General features: G+C 35.3%; 1 protein-coding gene across 3 annotated transcripts in view; it reads left to right on the top strand.

Annotated features, from left to right (window-relative positions):
• The window catches only part of LOC127834473 (uncharacterized), a 19,369-nt gene extending 1,497 nt beyond the window's left edge, over positions 1-17,872 (top strand). The window contains exons 2-9 of one of the 3 annotated variants that reach the window (XR_008027956.1): positions 1,811-1,929; positions 3,061-3,109; positions 4,576-4,643; positions 6,336-6,441; positions 8,314-8,432; positions 11,136-11,275; positions 14,689-15,717; positions 15,858-17,872. Coding sequence is in view for 1 of the 3 variants with exons in the window: in XM_052360338.1 (XP_052216298.1) it covers positions 1,811-1,929; positions 3,061-3,109; positions 4,576-4,643; positions 6,336-6,441; positions 8,314-8,432; positions 11,136-11,275; positions 14,689-14,800 (713 nt within the window). In the remaining 2 variants the exon portion in view is untranslated. Of the gene's footprint in view, positions 1-1,810; positions 1,930-3,060; positions 3,110-4,575; positions 4,644-6,335; positions 6,442-8,313; positions 8,433-11,135; positions 11,276-14,688 lie in introns of all 3 variants that reach the window. The other 2 variants (XR_008027955.1, XM_052360338.1) reach the window with 2 other exon arrangements.

Here is a 17,872-nt window from a genome sequence, read left to right as displayed (position 1 = left end):
AAATCTGTAAAAAGGCCCCTTTAATATAGTTGAAAATGTCACCTGCTTAAATTATCAAGTTTTAAATGTTATTGTGTTAAAAATTAAATAGAAATATATATTGTTGTTTAGTGTAATCTTTAGTTACAAATGTGTATGATACATTTGTGCATGTACTATATTTCATCGTGTTTAACAGTTCAATAGAAATATACATATTGTTGTTTAGTGTCATCTTTACTCACAAATATTTCTGAGACCTGTAAAAAAAATAATATTGTCCAAAATCTGATCTTACTTTTATATATTTCTATTCTTTAGTCTTTTGATTCAACAATGAAATGGTTTTATTTCACATTTAAATCAAAGTTAGCAGATCTATTTGTTTAATGTTAGGCAATTCAATGTGTTGTTCCAAAAACAGTTCAATACCATGCCCAAATACAAAGCAAAAACCAACGTCACAAGTAATAGCTTCAAAATGTTTGTGAACAAACATCGATGAAACAATTGAATAGGATTACTATATTGACGGAACACATCAAAATCATTTTGGTAAACATGAACAGGGGTAAAAAATGCTGTCATTTAAAAATATATATTTCATTTTTGCAAAGAACTTTTCTATCTTTAATAATTTACTTATTTTGAAAAGTTACCTCAGCAAAAGTTTAACAACAAAAAAGTAACAATGATCATTTTAAGCAGTTAAATATTTTTACATCAATAATGTTTGATGTTTGACATGATCATAATTCAGCCAGGTTTTTGTTTTTCCTTCTTTGTGACCCGCCAAAAATAGGCCCTTTCCCCTCAGATTTTTTTTCCCCTCAGCTGGTAAATTTTCCCCTAGATTTCATTTTCCCCTCCAAAACAAAAACAAAAAAGCTTTAAATATATAAGGTGACCTGATCCAGTGTAGAAAATAAAAAAATATTGCATGTTTAAATTATCTGTTGCCTTGAATTTGTTTTAAAAGCAGTAAAATATGTTAAATTGATTATTACAGACTTTCTTTATTTTCCCAAAACTCCGGCGTTTGACGCGATTTTTTCCCCCAAATCCAGCGTTTAGCGCTATTTTTCCCCTAAAAAAAGGCCAGGCCCTTTCCTCAAAATCAGATGAAACCCCCTGATTCAGCGATTTTTTCCCTTCTTTATGAAGTACATGTACCGGAAAACAGCACTTTCCCAATTGGAAGAAAAAACAAATTTCCCAAATGCTGTCCAAAAAATTTCCAATTTAAGGTTAATAAATAAAATGCAGAATTAAGTTCGTTTCCCTCTGCAGCTCTATGGTTTGAACCTAAGTAAATATTATATTGACAACTTGACAATACTTAGTTATCAATATTAAAGTATTTTGGAGAAAAAATTAAAATGCACCAATTTCCCAATCTGAAGATTTCATGGTGCCAATTCTCCCGATGTCAGGTAAATTTTTCCCAATCATGCTGATATCCATACTTTTCCCGATTGGGCAAAAAAATCGCTTTCATAACACAATTGCATACAATTTTTATTGGATGACTGGTAAAATTGGCTTTCGGAAGCACTATCGCAATTTACAGATGGTTCAGTGTCATAAACTTGCTGTCGTCCCTCGGGCCTATTGTTTGCAGGCGATGTCAGGCAAGCCAATGATCTTTCTGCCGTGTCTTGTTTTATATCAAAATAAATGTCAATTTTTTGCCAGATTTACAAGCTAATATTGCACTCGAAACATGATATCGAAATGATAAGGCCAAATGTCTACATCAATGACAGTATCTCTAAGCTGTCTGTACATTGATAAGTGGATATGAATTCACCAGTTTTTTGTTTTTTTTCAGTTGATATTCAGCTGCATGAACCACTGCTTTCAAGGGCAGTCACTCTTGGAGATGTGCGCTTGGAGATGATCTCCCTTTGTTTCCAGCTCGAAACACTATGTAAGAAGGAGATTGCAGAGGTGACTGTCATTTCTCTTAAACTAATTTTAATATATGTCAAAACCAATCTCTGTTAAAACAAAATTTCTGTGTATGTCTGTTTATTATCCATCATTGTTTATGCATAAAAACTTTGTATAAACTGAACCCCTTCCAAAACAATTACAAAACAATTACTAAAGGATTTATTTAGTGATTCTCTGAAACTTTGCGTTTAGGTTTCGAAAAATGCTCATAACTTCATATTTGGTATGCATGTGTATATGGACAAGGCCTTTCCATATGCACACAAATGTTTACCCCTGTGACCTTGACCTTGAACTTAGAGTCCGTGTTTAGGTTTCGAAATCACCGTTTAGGTTTCGAAAAATGCTCATAACTTCTATGTCCCTTGAGATATAACCTTCATATTTGGTATGTATGTGTATATGGACAAGACCTTTCCATACGCACAATTTGTTTCACCCCTTTGACCTTGACCTTGAACTTAAGGTCCGCGTTTAGGTTTCGAAATCTGCGTTTAGGTTTCGAAAAATGCTCATTACTTCTATGTCCCTTGAGATATAGCCTTCATATTTGGTATGCATGTGTATATGGACAAGGCCTTTCCATGCGCACACAAATTTTGACCCCTGTGACCTTGAAGTTAGGGTCCGCGTTTCGGTTTCGAAATCTGCGTTTAGGTTTTGAAAAATGCTCATAACTTCTATGTCCCTTGAGATATAACCATCATATTTTGTATGCATGTGTATATGAACAAGGCCTTTCCATAAGCACACAAATTTTGACCCCTGTGACCTTGACCTCAAACTTAGGGTCCGCGTTTAGGTTTCGAAATCTGCGTTTAGGTTTCGAAAAAAGCTCATAACTTCTATCAAGCGCTTATAGGGGGCATAAGTCATCCTATGGTGACAGCTCTTGTTTATTTTAATAAAATAAGTTTTATATAAAATACCGTTATAGTGTGTTGTTAGTTGTTTTGTTGATTGCATAAAAACCTTCTAGGCTATAGCTTTAAATGAGTCTTACAAATTGAAAGAACACACAACATTTAAGACTACATGTATTTAAAAACATTTTCAGGAAATCCCATTGTTTTCCATATTTTACATTATTTATTGTTTTTAAATTGTTTGTGATTTTTTGTTCAGCAAACCAGCATAAGACATGGCCACGTTAGCAACTCTTTCATTGACAGAGGTATGTCATTTTTGTCATTTTTATCATGTCTGAGCCCTGAGTCCAATCTCTGGACTAAACATTTACAAAATCTTTTGTTACTTTAATGTATTTTCAACAAATTGAAAATCCTTCTTTTTATCAGGTATGGCGCGGAAGCTGTCATAATTCTGGTGGTTTACTCCATTTACTTTCCTAAGCATTGAAACTTGGTATTTATTTAGGGGTTTTCTGGTCTAAGTCACTGTTATTAAAATAAGAACAAGTTTCTGCTCAATAACTGAGTTTTTATGGAGATATTTCTCTAAAACTTTGTGTGTATGTTGCTTACATAAAGACATAGCTTTGGATTGCATTTGTGGTGAGTGGGTTCAAAGTCAAGGTCACTGTTTAGTGTAACTGAAAATAGAAAAACCGCCAACATGTGGTTTCAGGTTGATTCTAGTTTGAATTGACAAGACTTAAGTTTGCATTGACAAATCTTCATGAAAATTAGGATGTAGTAAACTTGAATTGAAACCTAGCTTGGGATTGCATTTGGGGTGTTTTGAACAAAGAAAAAGGTCATTGCTACTAAATATTAAAAATAGCATAAATGGCTTACGCTCAACTTGAGTTTGAGTGGAGGTTTTGTACTGAAATATTGTGTAGTAGGTTTATTACACGCATTTTTAGGCCAGAATATCTAGGTTGAGGTCACTTAAATTTGAAAAATGGTTCTTGATAAATAACTTTTGATGGATTTATTGCACTGAAATTGTGTGTGTAGGTTGCTGATGTGCATGCAGACCTACATAAAATGTATACTAGTTCATTTTTGGCCATTTGTGTTAAGGTCAAGATCATTGTTACTAAACGTAGAATAAAGACAGTTTCTGTTAAATAACTTGAGTTAAGATGCATATACATGTATTGTGCTTAAATTGTGTGTGTTTGGTAGCTTATATGTTAACCTAGCTATGGATTTCGTTTGGAAATACTTGGTTCAATATCAAGGTATTTCTTTTTCTTAAAATAGAAAGACTGTTTCACTGAATTACCTGAGTTTCCATGTGGGCATTGTTCTAAAATTGTGTACGTTGGTAGCTTAAAAAAGATCAAGTGTGGGAACGCATTACCGACCAGTTGGATCAATTTCAAGGTCTCTTTTCCTTAAAATCTAAAAGCTGTTTTCTGATCAAACACATGTTTTGATAGAGTTATTTTGCCAAAATTTTGGGCTGAGGTAGCTCACAAGCCCATCTAGGTTGGGATTGCGCAGTTGTTTATATTTGATTTTGTAAACATTAAAAACCTGGTTTTGTTGCTTTGCCATGTTTCTTGTTAACAATTAATTTAACTCAGTATTGATGTAAATTAGCCCCAGGATTAGAGCCTAGTTACGCAAATTTCACCATCTTATATATACAATCCCTGTATCACTTTCTCAATACATGTTTTCAGGATGAGATTTATTTCACACTGATTGCAACTCTCAATTTTTTCAGCCACTGTTGTATTGGATAGAATGACCCGCCTACTTGAAAAGGTCCCACCTGAATTCCAAGACTGCTTGGTATGTGGAGAAGTAATTGTGTTATTTTCTGAATAATACAATTTAAATTGTGGTTCATGCTGTGGTTGCATGTTTGTCTGACAATCGACTTGGATGAATGCTTTTGATTCAGTTTGCTTCTGTTTGCACAGTACAGTACAGTTATTATGGCAGAACTTATTTCATTCTTCTGCAAGTATTATATTAAACTGTATATTGATTTCTGAAAACCATCTGTTTGATTATGTTCAGATTAACTTCTGTTAAAATGTGTACCCAAAATCAGTCTGATTCAGGTCAAACAGTTGTCATTTTCTGGAACTACTGGTTAACTACTTGTGTTTTTTAAGCTTGACCAAGCAAAAATATGAGTACTAAAGATAAATGACAACCATTATTTGACTGAAAATGAATGTGAAATTGGTACGTCCCCCACCACTATAGTGGGGGACATATTGTTTTTGCCCTGTCTGTTGGTCTGTCTGTTGGTTTGTTTCCTCCAACTTAAACAATTTGTCATAACTTTTGCAATATTGAAGATAGCAACTTCATATTTGGCATGCATATGTATCTCATGGAGCTGTACATTTTGAGTGGTGAAAGGTCAAGGTCATCCCTCAAGGTCAAAGGTAAAAAAAAAAATTCAAAGCGGCGCAGAAGGGGAAATAGTGTTTCCGACAAACACATTTCTTGTTCATAACTTAATAAACTTCTTTAAGGAAATATTACAAAGATGACCCTCACCTTCATTATCAGACATCTTCTTTAACAACTTAATAATACAAGTAAACTTTTTTGCGCACAGTCATTTTTATAACAAAGTAGCATACTAAGTTATTTTATAACAATGTAGCATACATAGTCATTCGTATAAAAACATAGTGATTTGTTTAACAACGTTGCATACATAATTATGAGCTCGGATCTTTTCGGAGAAAACCCGAGGTATTGTCATAGCCAGCTCGTCATGTCCGCCGTCTGCGTCGTGCTAAAACCTTAACATTTTGTCAAGGTTTTGAACATTGGCTCTAAAATCAAAGTTCTTCAGCCTACAACTTTGAAACTTCATATGTAGCTGCACCTTGATGAGTTCTACATGCCACACCCATTTTTGGGTCACTAGGTCAAAGGTCAAGGTCACTGTGACCTCAAAAAAAAAAATCTGACAAGCTTTTATCTTCAAAACTGCACCGGCAGCCGAGCGTGGCAACTGTTATACGGTGCTGTTGTTTGTATAACAAATAAGCATACACGGTTATTTATATAACAAGGTAGCATACATAATCATTTGTATAACAAATAAGCATACACGGTTATTTATATAACAATGTAGCATACAAAGTGATTTAAATAACAAATAAGCAAACACTGTTATTTATATAACTATGTAGCACACATACGGGTAGCCATTTATATAACATCTTAGCATACATAGTTATTTATTTAACATTTAGAATACATAGTCATTTATATAACAATGTTGCATACGTAGTCATTTATATAGCAACATAACATACATAGTCATTTATATAGCAACCTAGCATACATAGTTATTTATATAAAAATTTTGCGTACATAGTGATTTGTATAGCAAAGTGGCAAACACAGTCATTTGTATAGCAATGTAGCATACATTGTCATTTGTATAGCAACATAGCATACACAGTCATTTGTATAGCAACATAGCATACACAGTCATTTTTCCATTTGCAGAGGTATATATACAGTCAGGGCCTGGACAAGTTGTTTCCGAGAGCAGTAACATACCTTGCCAGCCCTCGCACATTCGCTCTGGATAACGAGAATTCTTCTTTGGACAGTAAGGCCTTTATTGTAGATACCTTTACAAAACTCTTGAACGCATATAACTGAAAAAATATCAATTATTTGGCCTTGAAGCATCAACAAGAAATGGGCCAAAAGGACCATAGCGGACGGTTCAATTTTTAGCTCACTTTTCACGAAGTGACATGGTGAGCTTATGGGACCGTGTGATGTCCGGCGTCCGTATATGCGCGCGTGTGCGTCCGTCAACAATTTGCTTGTGTAGACAGTAGAGGTCACAGTTTTCATCCAATCTTTATGAAATTTGGTCAGAATGTTTATCTTGATGAAATCTGGGTTGGGATTGTATTTGGGTCATCTGGGGTCAAAAACTAGGTCACTAGGTCAAAAACTAGGTCAAATAACAGAAAAACCTTGTGTAGACAATAGAGGTCGCAGTTTTCATCCAATCTTTATGAAATTTGGTCTGAATGTTTATCTTGATGAAATCTGGGTTGGGAATGTATTTTGGTCATCTGGGTACAAAAACTAGGTCACTAGGTCAAAAACTAGGTCAAATAATAGAAAAACCTTGTGAAGACAATAGAGGTCGCAGTTTTTTATCCAAATTTTATGAAATTTGGTCAGAATGTTTATCTTGATAAAATCAGGGTTTGGATTGTATTTGGGTCATCTGAGGTCAAAAACTAGGTCACTAGGTCAAAAAATAGAAAAACTGTCAACAATTTGTTTGTGTAGACAGTAGAGGTCAAGGTTTTCATCCAATATTTATGAAATTTGGTCAGAATGTTTATCTTGATAAAATCAAGGTTGGGATTGTATTTGGGTCATCTGGGGTCAAAAACTAGGTCAAACTAGGTCACTAGGTCAAATAATAGAAAAACCTGGTATAGACAATAGAGGTCGCAGTTTTTATCCAATCTTTATGAAATTTGGTCAGAATGTTTATATTGATGAAATCTTGGTTGGGATTTTATTTGGGTCATCTGGGATCAAAAACTAGGTCACTAGGTCAAATAATAGAAAAACCTTGTGTAGACAATAGAGGTCACAGTTTTCATCCAATCTTCATGAAATTTGGTCAGAATGTTTATCTTGATGAAATCTGGGTTGGGATTGTATTAGGGTCACGTGGGGTCAACAACTAGGTCAATCAATCTAATATTAGAAAAACCTTGTGTAGACACTAGAGGTCACAGTTTTCATCCAATCTTTATGAAGTTTGGTTAGAATGTTTATCTTGATGAAATCTGGGTTGGGATTGTATTTGGTTAGTAAGGTGAGCGATTCAGGGCCATCATGGCTTTCTTGTTTTTGTTTAAAGTGTTTTGATATTTGGTAGTATTGTCTGAAATTAGCCATGAAGCATCGTTAGATTTTAAGGTTCTATCTAAGGTTTTTTGGTCCAATATTGATGAGCATTGAGAAATTTGTTGGAAGTATATGGTATATACGATCCAAATACCATTCCTATATAATGTATTCCATCAACCCGACATAAAAATGCTTCATGTGTACAAAAACCAAGACTACATATAATGTTGTTAAATTGCATAATCATAATCAATTAAAGATAAAGAATCAATCAGTTAACTATAATAGTTTGCAATCAGTTCATGTTGGAATCTCAATTATTTTTGCACATTCTTCTCTGTTAAATGAACATCAGTAGGAAATATTCCTGCACATATATTATAAACCATTCACACTCGATTTCATTTTGACATATCAGATGTCTGAATTGTTGCATATAAACTACTACGTAAACCAATGGTACTTTAAATGCATTATTTTCCGCTCTGAATGAACACATGGCATTGTTTAAAAGAATTAAAGGAAGTTAATATTGCATTGTGTGTTAAGATATAAATGGACGTTTATGCAGCTTTTCCATTTAAACTTTCAGATTATTTAAACAGTGTGTCGCAGCTGGGGCAGATGTCCACTTTGGCACGGCAGCTTCACAACGATTGTGCTAACCCCTCCTCACATAAATACATAGCACATCAGCTGGCCCTACTCTACGTAAGTATGACTGCATTCCTCACATAAATACATAGCAAATCAGTTGGCCCTACTCTACGCAAGTATGACTGCATTCCTCACATAAATACATAGCACATCAGCTGGCTGTACTCTATGTAAGTATGACTGTGCATTCCTCACATAAATACATAGCACTCCAGCTTACTATACTCTATTTGAGTATAACTGTGCATACCTCACATAAATATACAGCACATCAGCTGGCTCTACTCTATGTAAGTATGACTGCATTCCTCACATAAATACATAGCACACCAGCTGACCCTACTCGATGTAAGTATGACTGCATTCCTCACATAAATACAAAGCACACCAGCTGACCCTACTCTATGTAAGTATGACTGCATTCTTCACATAAATACATAGCACACCAGCTGGCCCTACTCTATGATAGTATGACTGCATTCCTCACATAAATACATAGTACACCAGCTGGCTCTACTCTATGTAAGTATGACTGCATTCCTCACATAAATACATAGCACACCAGCTGACCCTACTCTATGTAAGTATGACTGCATTCCTCACATAAATACATAGCACACCAGCTGGCCCTACTCTCTGTAAGTATGACTGTGCATTCCTCACATAAATACATAGCACACCAGCTGGCTCTACTCTATGTAAGTATGACTGCATTCCTCACATAAATACATAGCTCACTATCTGGAGCTTTTCGATGTAAGTATGACTGCATTCCTCACATAAATACATAGCACACCAGCTGACTCTACTCTATGTAAGTATGACTGTTCATTCCTCACATAAATACATAGCACACCAGCTGGCTCTACTCTATGTAAGTATGACTGCATTCCTCACATTAATACATAGCTCACCATCTGGAGCTTCTCTATGTAAGTATGACTGCATTCCTCACATAAATACATAGCACACCAGCTGACTACTCTATGTAAGTATGACTGTGCATTCCTCACATAAATACATAGCACACCAGCTGGCTCTACTCTATGTGAGTATGACTGCATTCCTCACATAAATACATAGCACATCAGCTGGCTGTACTCTATTAAAGTATGACTGCATTCCTCACATAAATACATAGCACACCAGCTGGCTCTACTCTATGTTAGTATGACTGTGCATTCCTCACATAAATACACTGCACATCAGCCGGCTGTACCTTATTTAAGTATGACTGCATTCCTCACATAAATACATAGCACATCAGCTGACCCTACTCGATGTAAATATGACTGCATTCCTCACATAAATACACAGCACATCAGCTGGCTCTACTCTATGTAAGTATGACTGCTTCCTCACATTAATACATAGCACACCAGCTGGCTGTACTCTATGTAAGTATGACTGCACTACCCACATAAATACATAGCACATCAGCTGACCCTACTCGATGTAAGTATGACTGCATTCCTCACATAAATACACAGCACACCAGCTGGTTCTACTCTATGTAAGTATGACTGCATTCCTCACATAAATACACAACATATCAGCTGGCTCTACTCTATGTAAGTATGACTGCATTCCTCACATAAATACACAGCACACCAGCTGACCCTACTCTATGTAAGTATGACTGCATTCCTCACATAAATACACAGCACACCAGCTGACCCTACTCTATGTAAGTATGACTGCATTCCTCACATAAATACACAGCACACCAGCTGACCCTACTCTATGTAAGTATGACTGCATTCCTCACATAAATACACAGCACATCAGCTGGCTCTACCCTATGTGAGTATGACTGCATTCCCCACATAAATACATAGCACACCAGCTGACTCTACTCTATGTGAGTATGACTGCATTCCTCACTTAAGTACATAGCACACCAGCTGGCTCTACTCTATGTGAGTATGACTGCATTCCTCACATAATTACACAGCACATCAGCTGGCTCTACTCTATATGAGTATGACTGCATTCCTCACATAAATACATGGCACATCAGCTGGCTCTACTCTATGTGAGTATGACTGCATTCCTCACATAAATACATAGCACATCAGCTGGCTCTACTCTATATGAGTATGACTGCATTCCTCACATAAATACATAGCACATCAGCTAGCTCAACTCTATGTGAGTATGACTGTTTATTTTACTGGGAAAAGGAAGTAAAATTGAAGACAAATCACTTGGGTGGGTTACGTGAATTTAAACTTAGAATGACATGTGGGGAAACAGTTTTCCTTTTGAGTTTACAGGATGTGTCTGTTTCAGTTTCAGTGTAAAAATCTGTAGGATGTATGCAATTGTTTATTTCCTTTCTGAGGGGATGTTTAACTTCCTTAATTAATAGTCAATGCCCTCAATTTTAATAATTGTATGGTCTCAGTTTTATTTCTTGGCAGATATTTATAAATACATAAGAAGAGTTACACTATTACAACATGCTGTACCTAATTTTTCAACATGTTTATATCATGAAGGATACCAAAACAATTCAATATATTAATTGACTCTTTATTGTATCACTTTTTGAGTGTAATTAACAGCAGCAGTCATATGATAAAAAAAGTAATTATTGTGATGATGATGATGATGATGATGATGATGATGATGATGATGATGATGATGCCAACACATGCCAACAATGACGATGATGTTGATTATGAAAATAATTATTTAATAGCAATACTTCACGTTACTTTCACTGAGTCAATGTCTTATCTTTTTATCTCTCAGCAAACCTTGACCAGCCTGAAGAGCCCAGTGTTTTCCCAGCACAAGCAGAGTATTGAGGGTATGTTTAAGCCTATCAAGGCCACACTGGCTGAGTCAGATGAGGACATGAGGAGGTGTCTCACAGAGGAGCAGCAGGAATGGTGGGTACATGGGGGGTCACGAAGGGGCTAAGGGTCAACATATATATTAGCCTCTGTCTGGGAAAACTGGGCTAAATGCATGCATGTGAAGTAAGCAGTTCGCACAGGCTAATCATGTACAAGTTTGTCTGCTTTTTATGGGATATTTTTTTTAAAGGGAGTCTTCTGTAAACGACTATCTAGTCATTTGAACAGTGATTGTGGAATCTTTTTCATGAAAATTGGCTTAAACGTTTATGTCATTGAGACAATGTGCAGAAGACAGAAGTCTTCAGACGTGAAGTTCACCAGTTGTGTTTCCTTTATAGTATACAGTCCATATCTCCTATACCCTTTGAAAGATTTTCTTTAAACCACAGGTGGAAGTAACGTACCCAGGATAGTATTTTTCATATATATATTTTTAGGAGCCCAATATATTCAAATAAATATATAAAATCATGTTTAATGAGAAAAAAATTGACAAAGAGCCATGAAAAAAAATCCCCATCCTCTGATATTGGAATCATAACAAGGTCATTAACTAGAATTTATCATAGACCTGTCTTCGTGGGCCGCAAAAATGTCAAAAGTAGCTTTAATCAAAAGCATCCATTGATCCTCCTATGGGCTATTGGACAACCTTTCAAAAAAAGTTCACTTTAAAAAAATCTGTCCAGCCGTTAACTCACAGTCGGTCGAAAACCGAGCAATATTTCGAGTCCGTTTGTCAACCCGAATAAATCTTCTACAGACTTTCAAACAATATTTTTGAGTTTTTGCCCCTTAATCGATAGCTCGCGTCCTATTCCTTTGAAACAACGAAGCGTTTCAAATAATGCATGCATATGCAACCACTTACCCATAAAAACTAATTCCAAAAGGTTATATTTTCTTTGCAACAACTGTTTTAAGTCTAAATTTGATTTACTTGAAAACGAAAGTAGCCATGGCTCTTGAACCCGGCTTAGCAGTGAATTACACTGACAGAGCCAGGCACATAAATATCCAATCAACAACAACAACGATGTTTTAATAAATGTAAATAAATGAAAAATACTTATCATTCTGATTGTATTGGAATAAGTTTTGAGGGGTAAGTGGTTGCATATGCATGCATTATTTGACACGCCTCGTTGTTTTAAAGGAATAGGACGCAAGCTATCGATTAAGGGGCCAAAAACTCAAAAATATTGTTTGAAAGTCTGTAGAAGATTTATTCGGGTTGACAAACGGACTCGAAATATTGCTCGGTTTTCGACCGACTGTGAGTTAACGGCTGGACAGATTTTTTTAAAGTGAACTTTTTTTGAAAGGTTGTCCAATAGCCCATAGGAGGATCAATGGATGCTTTTGATTAAAGCTACTTTTGACATTTTTGCGGCCCGCGAAGACAGGTTTATGATAAATTCTAGTTAATGACCTTGTTATGATTTCAATATCAGAGGGTGGGGATTTTTTTTCATGGCTCTTTGTCAATTTTTTTCTCATTAAACATGATTTTATATATTTATTTGAATATATTGGGCTCCTAAAAATATATATATGAAAAACACTATCCTGGGTACGTTACTTCCACCTGTGCTTTAAACTGGAACACTTGTATTTTGGTTATTGAAATGTTTTGCAAATGCTAAAGGTCTTTCATAAAAGCTCTGTTTGAAGGTAACACTTAAATATTACAATATTGAGCACCCATTTTTGTGTTCATTTTTTATGCCTGCTCCATACCTTCTATTACCTTTGAAGTTTATTGGATTCTCAAATATTTGTTGAAAATGTTTTGCTCCAATTCATTCTGTATGTTTATGCACCCCTTCGAAGAAGAGGGGGTATATTGTTTTGCTGGATGTCGGTTGGTGGGTCTGTCTGTCGGTCGGTAGACCAGTTTGTTTCCGATCAATAATTCGTCAATGGATCAACTGATTGGCTTGAAACTTCACATGTGGATTGGCCTTGGACAGTAGATGACGGCTATTGAAATTGGGGTCACTAGGTCAAAGGTCACTGTCACAATAAGTGTGAAAATCGTTTCCGATCAATAACTTGTCAACGAATTGACCAAAATTGGCTTGATACTTCACATATGCATTTGTCTGAACAGTAGATGACCCCTATTGAAATTAGGGTCACTAGGTCAAAGGTCAAGGTCTCTGTCACAATAAGTGTAAAAAAAAAAATCTGATCAATAACTCGTCAACAAATTGACCAATTGGCATGAGACTTCCCATGTGCATTGGACTTGGACAGAAGATGACCCCTATTGAATTGGGGTCACTAGGTCAAAAGTTATGGTCACAATAAGTGGGAAAATCGTTTCTGATCAATAACTAAATCACAAAGTTTAAAGACTCCAACAACCCATTGCAGTAAATACTGAACAATGGGTCTAGTAATGATGATACTGGATATAATAGTATGTGTTTTTACCATCAATACTTATAAAAATTGGGCTATTCTCCTCCTTCTCTCTCTTTTCAATACAAACAACATACATATAATAATAAAAATAATAACAATAGTAACAATAATAATAATATTATTATTAATATAACTTCATCATAATAGTTTAAATAACATATACCAATTATATTTAATTCAAACAGATTCAAGTAGAAATATTCATTCTTGTTTCATATGCTTTGTTTACATTCCAAAAGTGCAAAAGGGCAGACGCAATCATTATCATATGGTTATCTCTGTCACGTCCGTGCAAGAGCAGACGCCATTTCAAGGTCGTTCTTTGTGCGAAATTTTTATCCCAAAACGGATTGACCTACTTGCTTTTGCGCAGACGTAACAGAGATAACCAATCAGAGCCATGTTCTTAAATACAGTCAACCAATAAAAACACCGCTTTCTTACAGCTTTAGGCTAGATATTGATTATTAATTTTATTAAGTACTGCGTTTTTAACGCTTCTTGAATAAGTATAGATATTTTTAAACCAATAAGGCACCGCACCAACACTGCAAAGTTTTCTATTTATATCAATGGTACAGCCCAGTAAAATCGGGCTGTCCATTTTATGGCCGTTTTCAACCTTTTTATGCAGAGTTTTATGTTAAGCAGTGTGCTCGGGCAATGGTTTATTAACCTAAGTCCCGAGGGTAAACAACTCCATTTGTCTGAGCATTAACTAATCAAATAATCAACTGATTGGCTTGATACTTCCCATGTGAATTGGCCTGGGACATTAAATGACCCCTATAGAAATTTGGGTCACTAGGTCGAAGGTCACTGTCACAATAAGTATGAAAATTGTTTTCAATCAATAACTCACCAACAATTGGAACAATTTGCTGGATACTTCTCGTGTGCATTAGCCTTGGATAGTAGATGACCCTTATTGAAATTGGGGTCACTAGTTCAAAGCCCTGTTTGGAGGGCATATGTCTCGGGCTGCGGAACTCTTGTTATTTTCTTTTTTCCAGGTTACTAAATCTGACGAGTCATATCCTGAACATTCTGAACACGTTCCCTGCAGAGCTCACCATGGACATGGTGCTACCTGCCACAGTGTTGCTGAAGAACACGTCTCCATGACAACACTACATGCAACCGTTCTGGTCACCATGGATACACATGAACCGTGTTTTGTGAAAACCAGACTTAATGCATGTGCATAAAGTGTCCTGTTAGATTATCCTGAGCAGTCTGCACATGCTAATCAGGGACGACACTGACCGCTTTAATGGATTTTTTTGTTTCAAGAAAATCCAGTCAAGGCATAAAGTGTTGTCCCTTATAAGCCTGTGCAGACTGCTTATGCTAATTTTTGACGACACTTTACGCACATGCATTAAGCCCAGTTTTTCCATAACCCAGCTCACATATGTTGGGAATGATGAGCAATTTTGAGTGCTCGTACATGTTATATGACATCCTATTATATGTAAAGGCAGAATGTGGTTCAAAATGAATTAAAATAGATGTGTTCTGGAGTTTTGTGTACTATCTGTTTCATGACACTTCGTTTGTACAAGTGTTCAGTGGTCATAGTAACCATTGGATGTGTACTAAGCTATAAAACCTTCTTTATTTACTAGTATCCTTTATAGGATTTTACTTTACATGTTCTGTTCTTGACATTGGTCATTGTGTACATAATTATATTGAGAGGTTACAGGTGGAAGAGAATTGTTAACTGTGTGTAGTCCACCAGTAGACAGTAGTCAGGGATTGTGTTGATCATTAATGGGTTGATTTCTAGGTGGTAAGGGTTTCATAATCGCATTTTCGTTGGACAAAACTTTTTATGTCCCCCACTATAGTAGTGTAGTGGGGGACATATTGTTTTTGCCCTGTCTGTCTGTTGGTCCGTTGGTCTGTCCGTCTGTTTGCGCCAACTTTAACATTTTGCAATAACTTTTGCTACATTGAAGATAGCAACTTCATACATATGTATTTGGCATGCATGTGTATCTCATGAAGCTGCACATTTTGAGTGGTGAAAGGTCAAGGTCATCCTTCAAGGTCAGAGGTCAAATATATGTGGCCAAAATCGCTCATTTTATGAATACTTTTGCAATATTGAAGATAGCAACTTCATATTTGGCATGCATGTGTATCTCATGAAGCTGCACATTTTGGGTGGTGAAAGGTCAAGGTCATCCTTCAAGGTCAGAGGTCAAATATATGTGGCCAAAATCGCTTATTTTATGAATACTTTTGCAATATTAAAGATAGCAACTTGATATTTGGCATGCATGTGCATCTCATGGAGCTGCACATTTTGAGTGGTGAAAGGTCAAGGTCATCCTTCAAGGTCAGAGGTCAAATAAATGTGGCCGAAATCGCTTATTTTATGAATACTTTTGCAATATTGAAGATAGCAACTTGATATTTGGCATGCATGTGTATCTCATGGAGCTGCACATTTTGAGTGGTGAAAGGTCAAGGTCATCCTTCACAAGGTCAAGGTCATCCTACAAGGTCAAACGTCATATAGGGGGACATTGTGTTTCACAAACACATCTTGTTATCATCTGTTACACTAAAGTATGTAGTAAAAAGTAAATTATTTAGCTAATTGAAACTACCCTTTGCATGTTAAATGCTCTAGAATATCTGGATGCTTCACCCTGCCCCTTTTTTTGGTTCCAACATCCTGGCACCTCAACTAATGGAACTTTTTGATATTTTTTTCACTTTTGTTCATTTTTGCTATTTCTATTTTAAAATAATAAAAATGTGAAAAACACAGCAAGACTTAATTAATATCCAAATTTGTATAAGGAAGCTAAAGCATGCAATCATTCATCTCATCCCATGGGTCTTTTAAATAGCTTTTTTCAATTCTTTTATTTAGTTTGGGATTTTATATTTGTAGTTCATATTATTCTTTCTAGCGCCCAGGACGTCACATGTTTGATCCCATTTGTGGGAGCTTTTTTTATCCCTCAAAGACACAAAAAAATGGTTTTACCCAGGATATAGACTCCAGTATCTCAGTAAGCCTTATATAGGCTTTTGGTGCCATGGATATTAAATAAATAGCTTTTTACTGAACAATATAGACAACATTGTCCAATATATCAAGAGCTATAGAATAACATACATCAGTATCATCAGATTCTTTAGTTAAACATTTCTTTGGGATACATATAACAAGCTAGTATAATTATATATTGAAGTTGTGTGTGTTGTAGATTAAGTTTTGTGTGTGTTGTGGTTTTTCATCCTATTGTTAGCTGAGATTAAAAAGATGCAGTTTTGATGAGTTTTATATGACAGTAGAAATGAGCTATCACAGGAATGTTAAGAATTCAGTTTTTTGACATCTTTTTCAATGAATAGATGCAATACATTTTGTAACATGTGGTTTCATTGTACCTATTGTTGGAAGGAACACTTAGATTATGTTTCAATTTGAGGAAAATATTGTACTTCTGATTAAGTACCAATCCTGTATTTTACTGTAAATCTATCTTTAAATATCTTTTTGGGGTTATTTTTTCTGTTTTTCAGTAGTATTAATGTCTTCCTTTAAAAAATTAATTATTTATAATGGAAATGAGCCAATGAACAAGTTATGTATCGATTTTGATGTATTACAGGATTTATTCAATGTTTTTTATAAGGATGTTTGACAAATGTTCAGTTCAAACTTTTCTGTTTAAACATGTATTTTTTTGTAAAACACAATTGAACAAGCAACTGCTGATTTGCAATGTCTAATTATGGTATCCATGTGCTAGACAACAATTATCATTTGTTTGCATACTATTAGTTCTGCCTACACTATTTATAATTATATTATTTATATAAAGATTAGTTCACATCAATAGTAATTTTTGTCATAATGAATATTTTGTTTACTGCTTGTTTTGATTTTAAGTTGCTTTGCGTACTTAATGATGGTCATGTTACATGTATTTATAGTGCTATAGCTGTGTTCATGAATTGTTAAGTACATTTTAATGTTTAGGTACTCGCACATTTCTGATCTCTGTCTGCTGAACAGTATTTTATGTGTGCACCAGCATTTTATATTATAGACATCATTCTCTCATCATTAGGCTTTTAGCACTTGTGTTCTACTTATTTTGTTGAAATTCACCCCGTCCCAGTGTAATATACCTATGATGAAAAGCACATTAAACTTTACTTAAAACA

The sequence above is a fragment of the Dreissena polymorpha genome, chromosome 6 (assembly GCF_020536995.1).
Source record: "Dreissena polymorpha isolate Duluth1 chromosome 6, UMN_Dpol_1.0, whole genome shotgun sequence".
In the NCBI taxonomy this organism is placed as follows: Eukaryota; Metazoa; Mollusca; class Bivalvia; order Myida; family Dreissenidae; genus Dreissena; species Dreissena polymorpha.
Note: the sequence above shows the minus strand (reverse complement) of the source record. Positions and strands in the feature narration are given on the sequence as shown.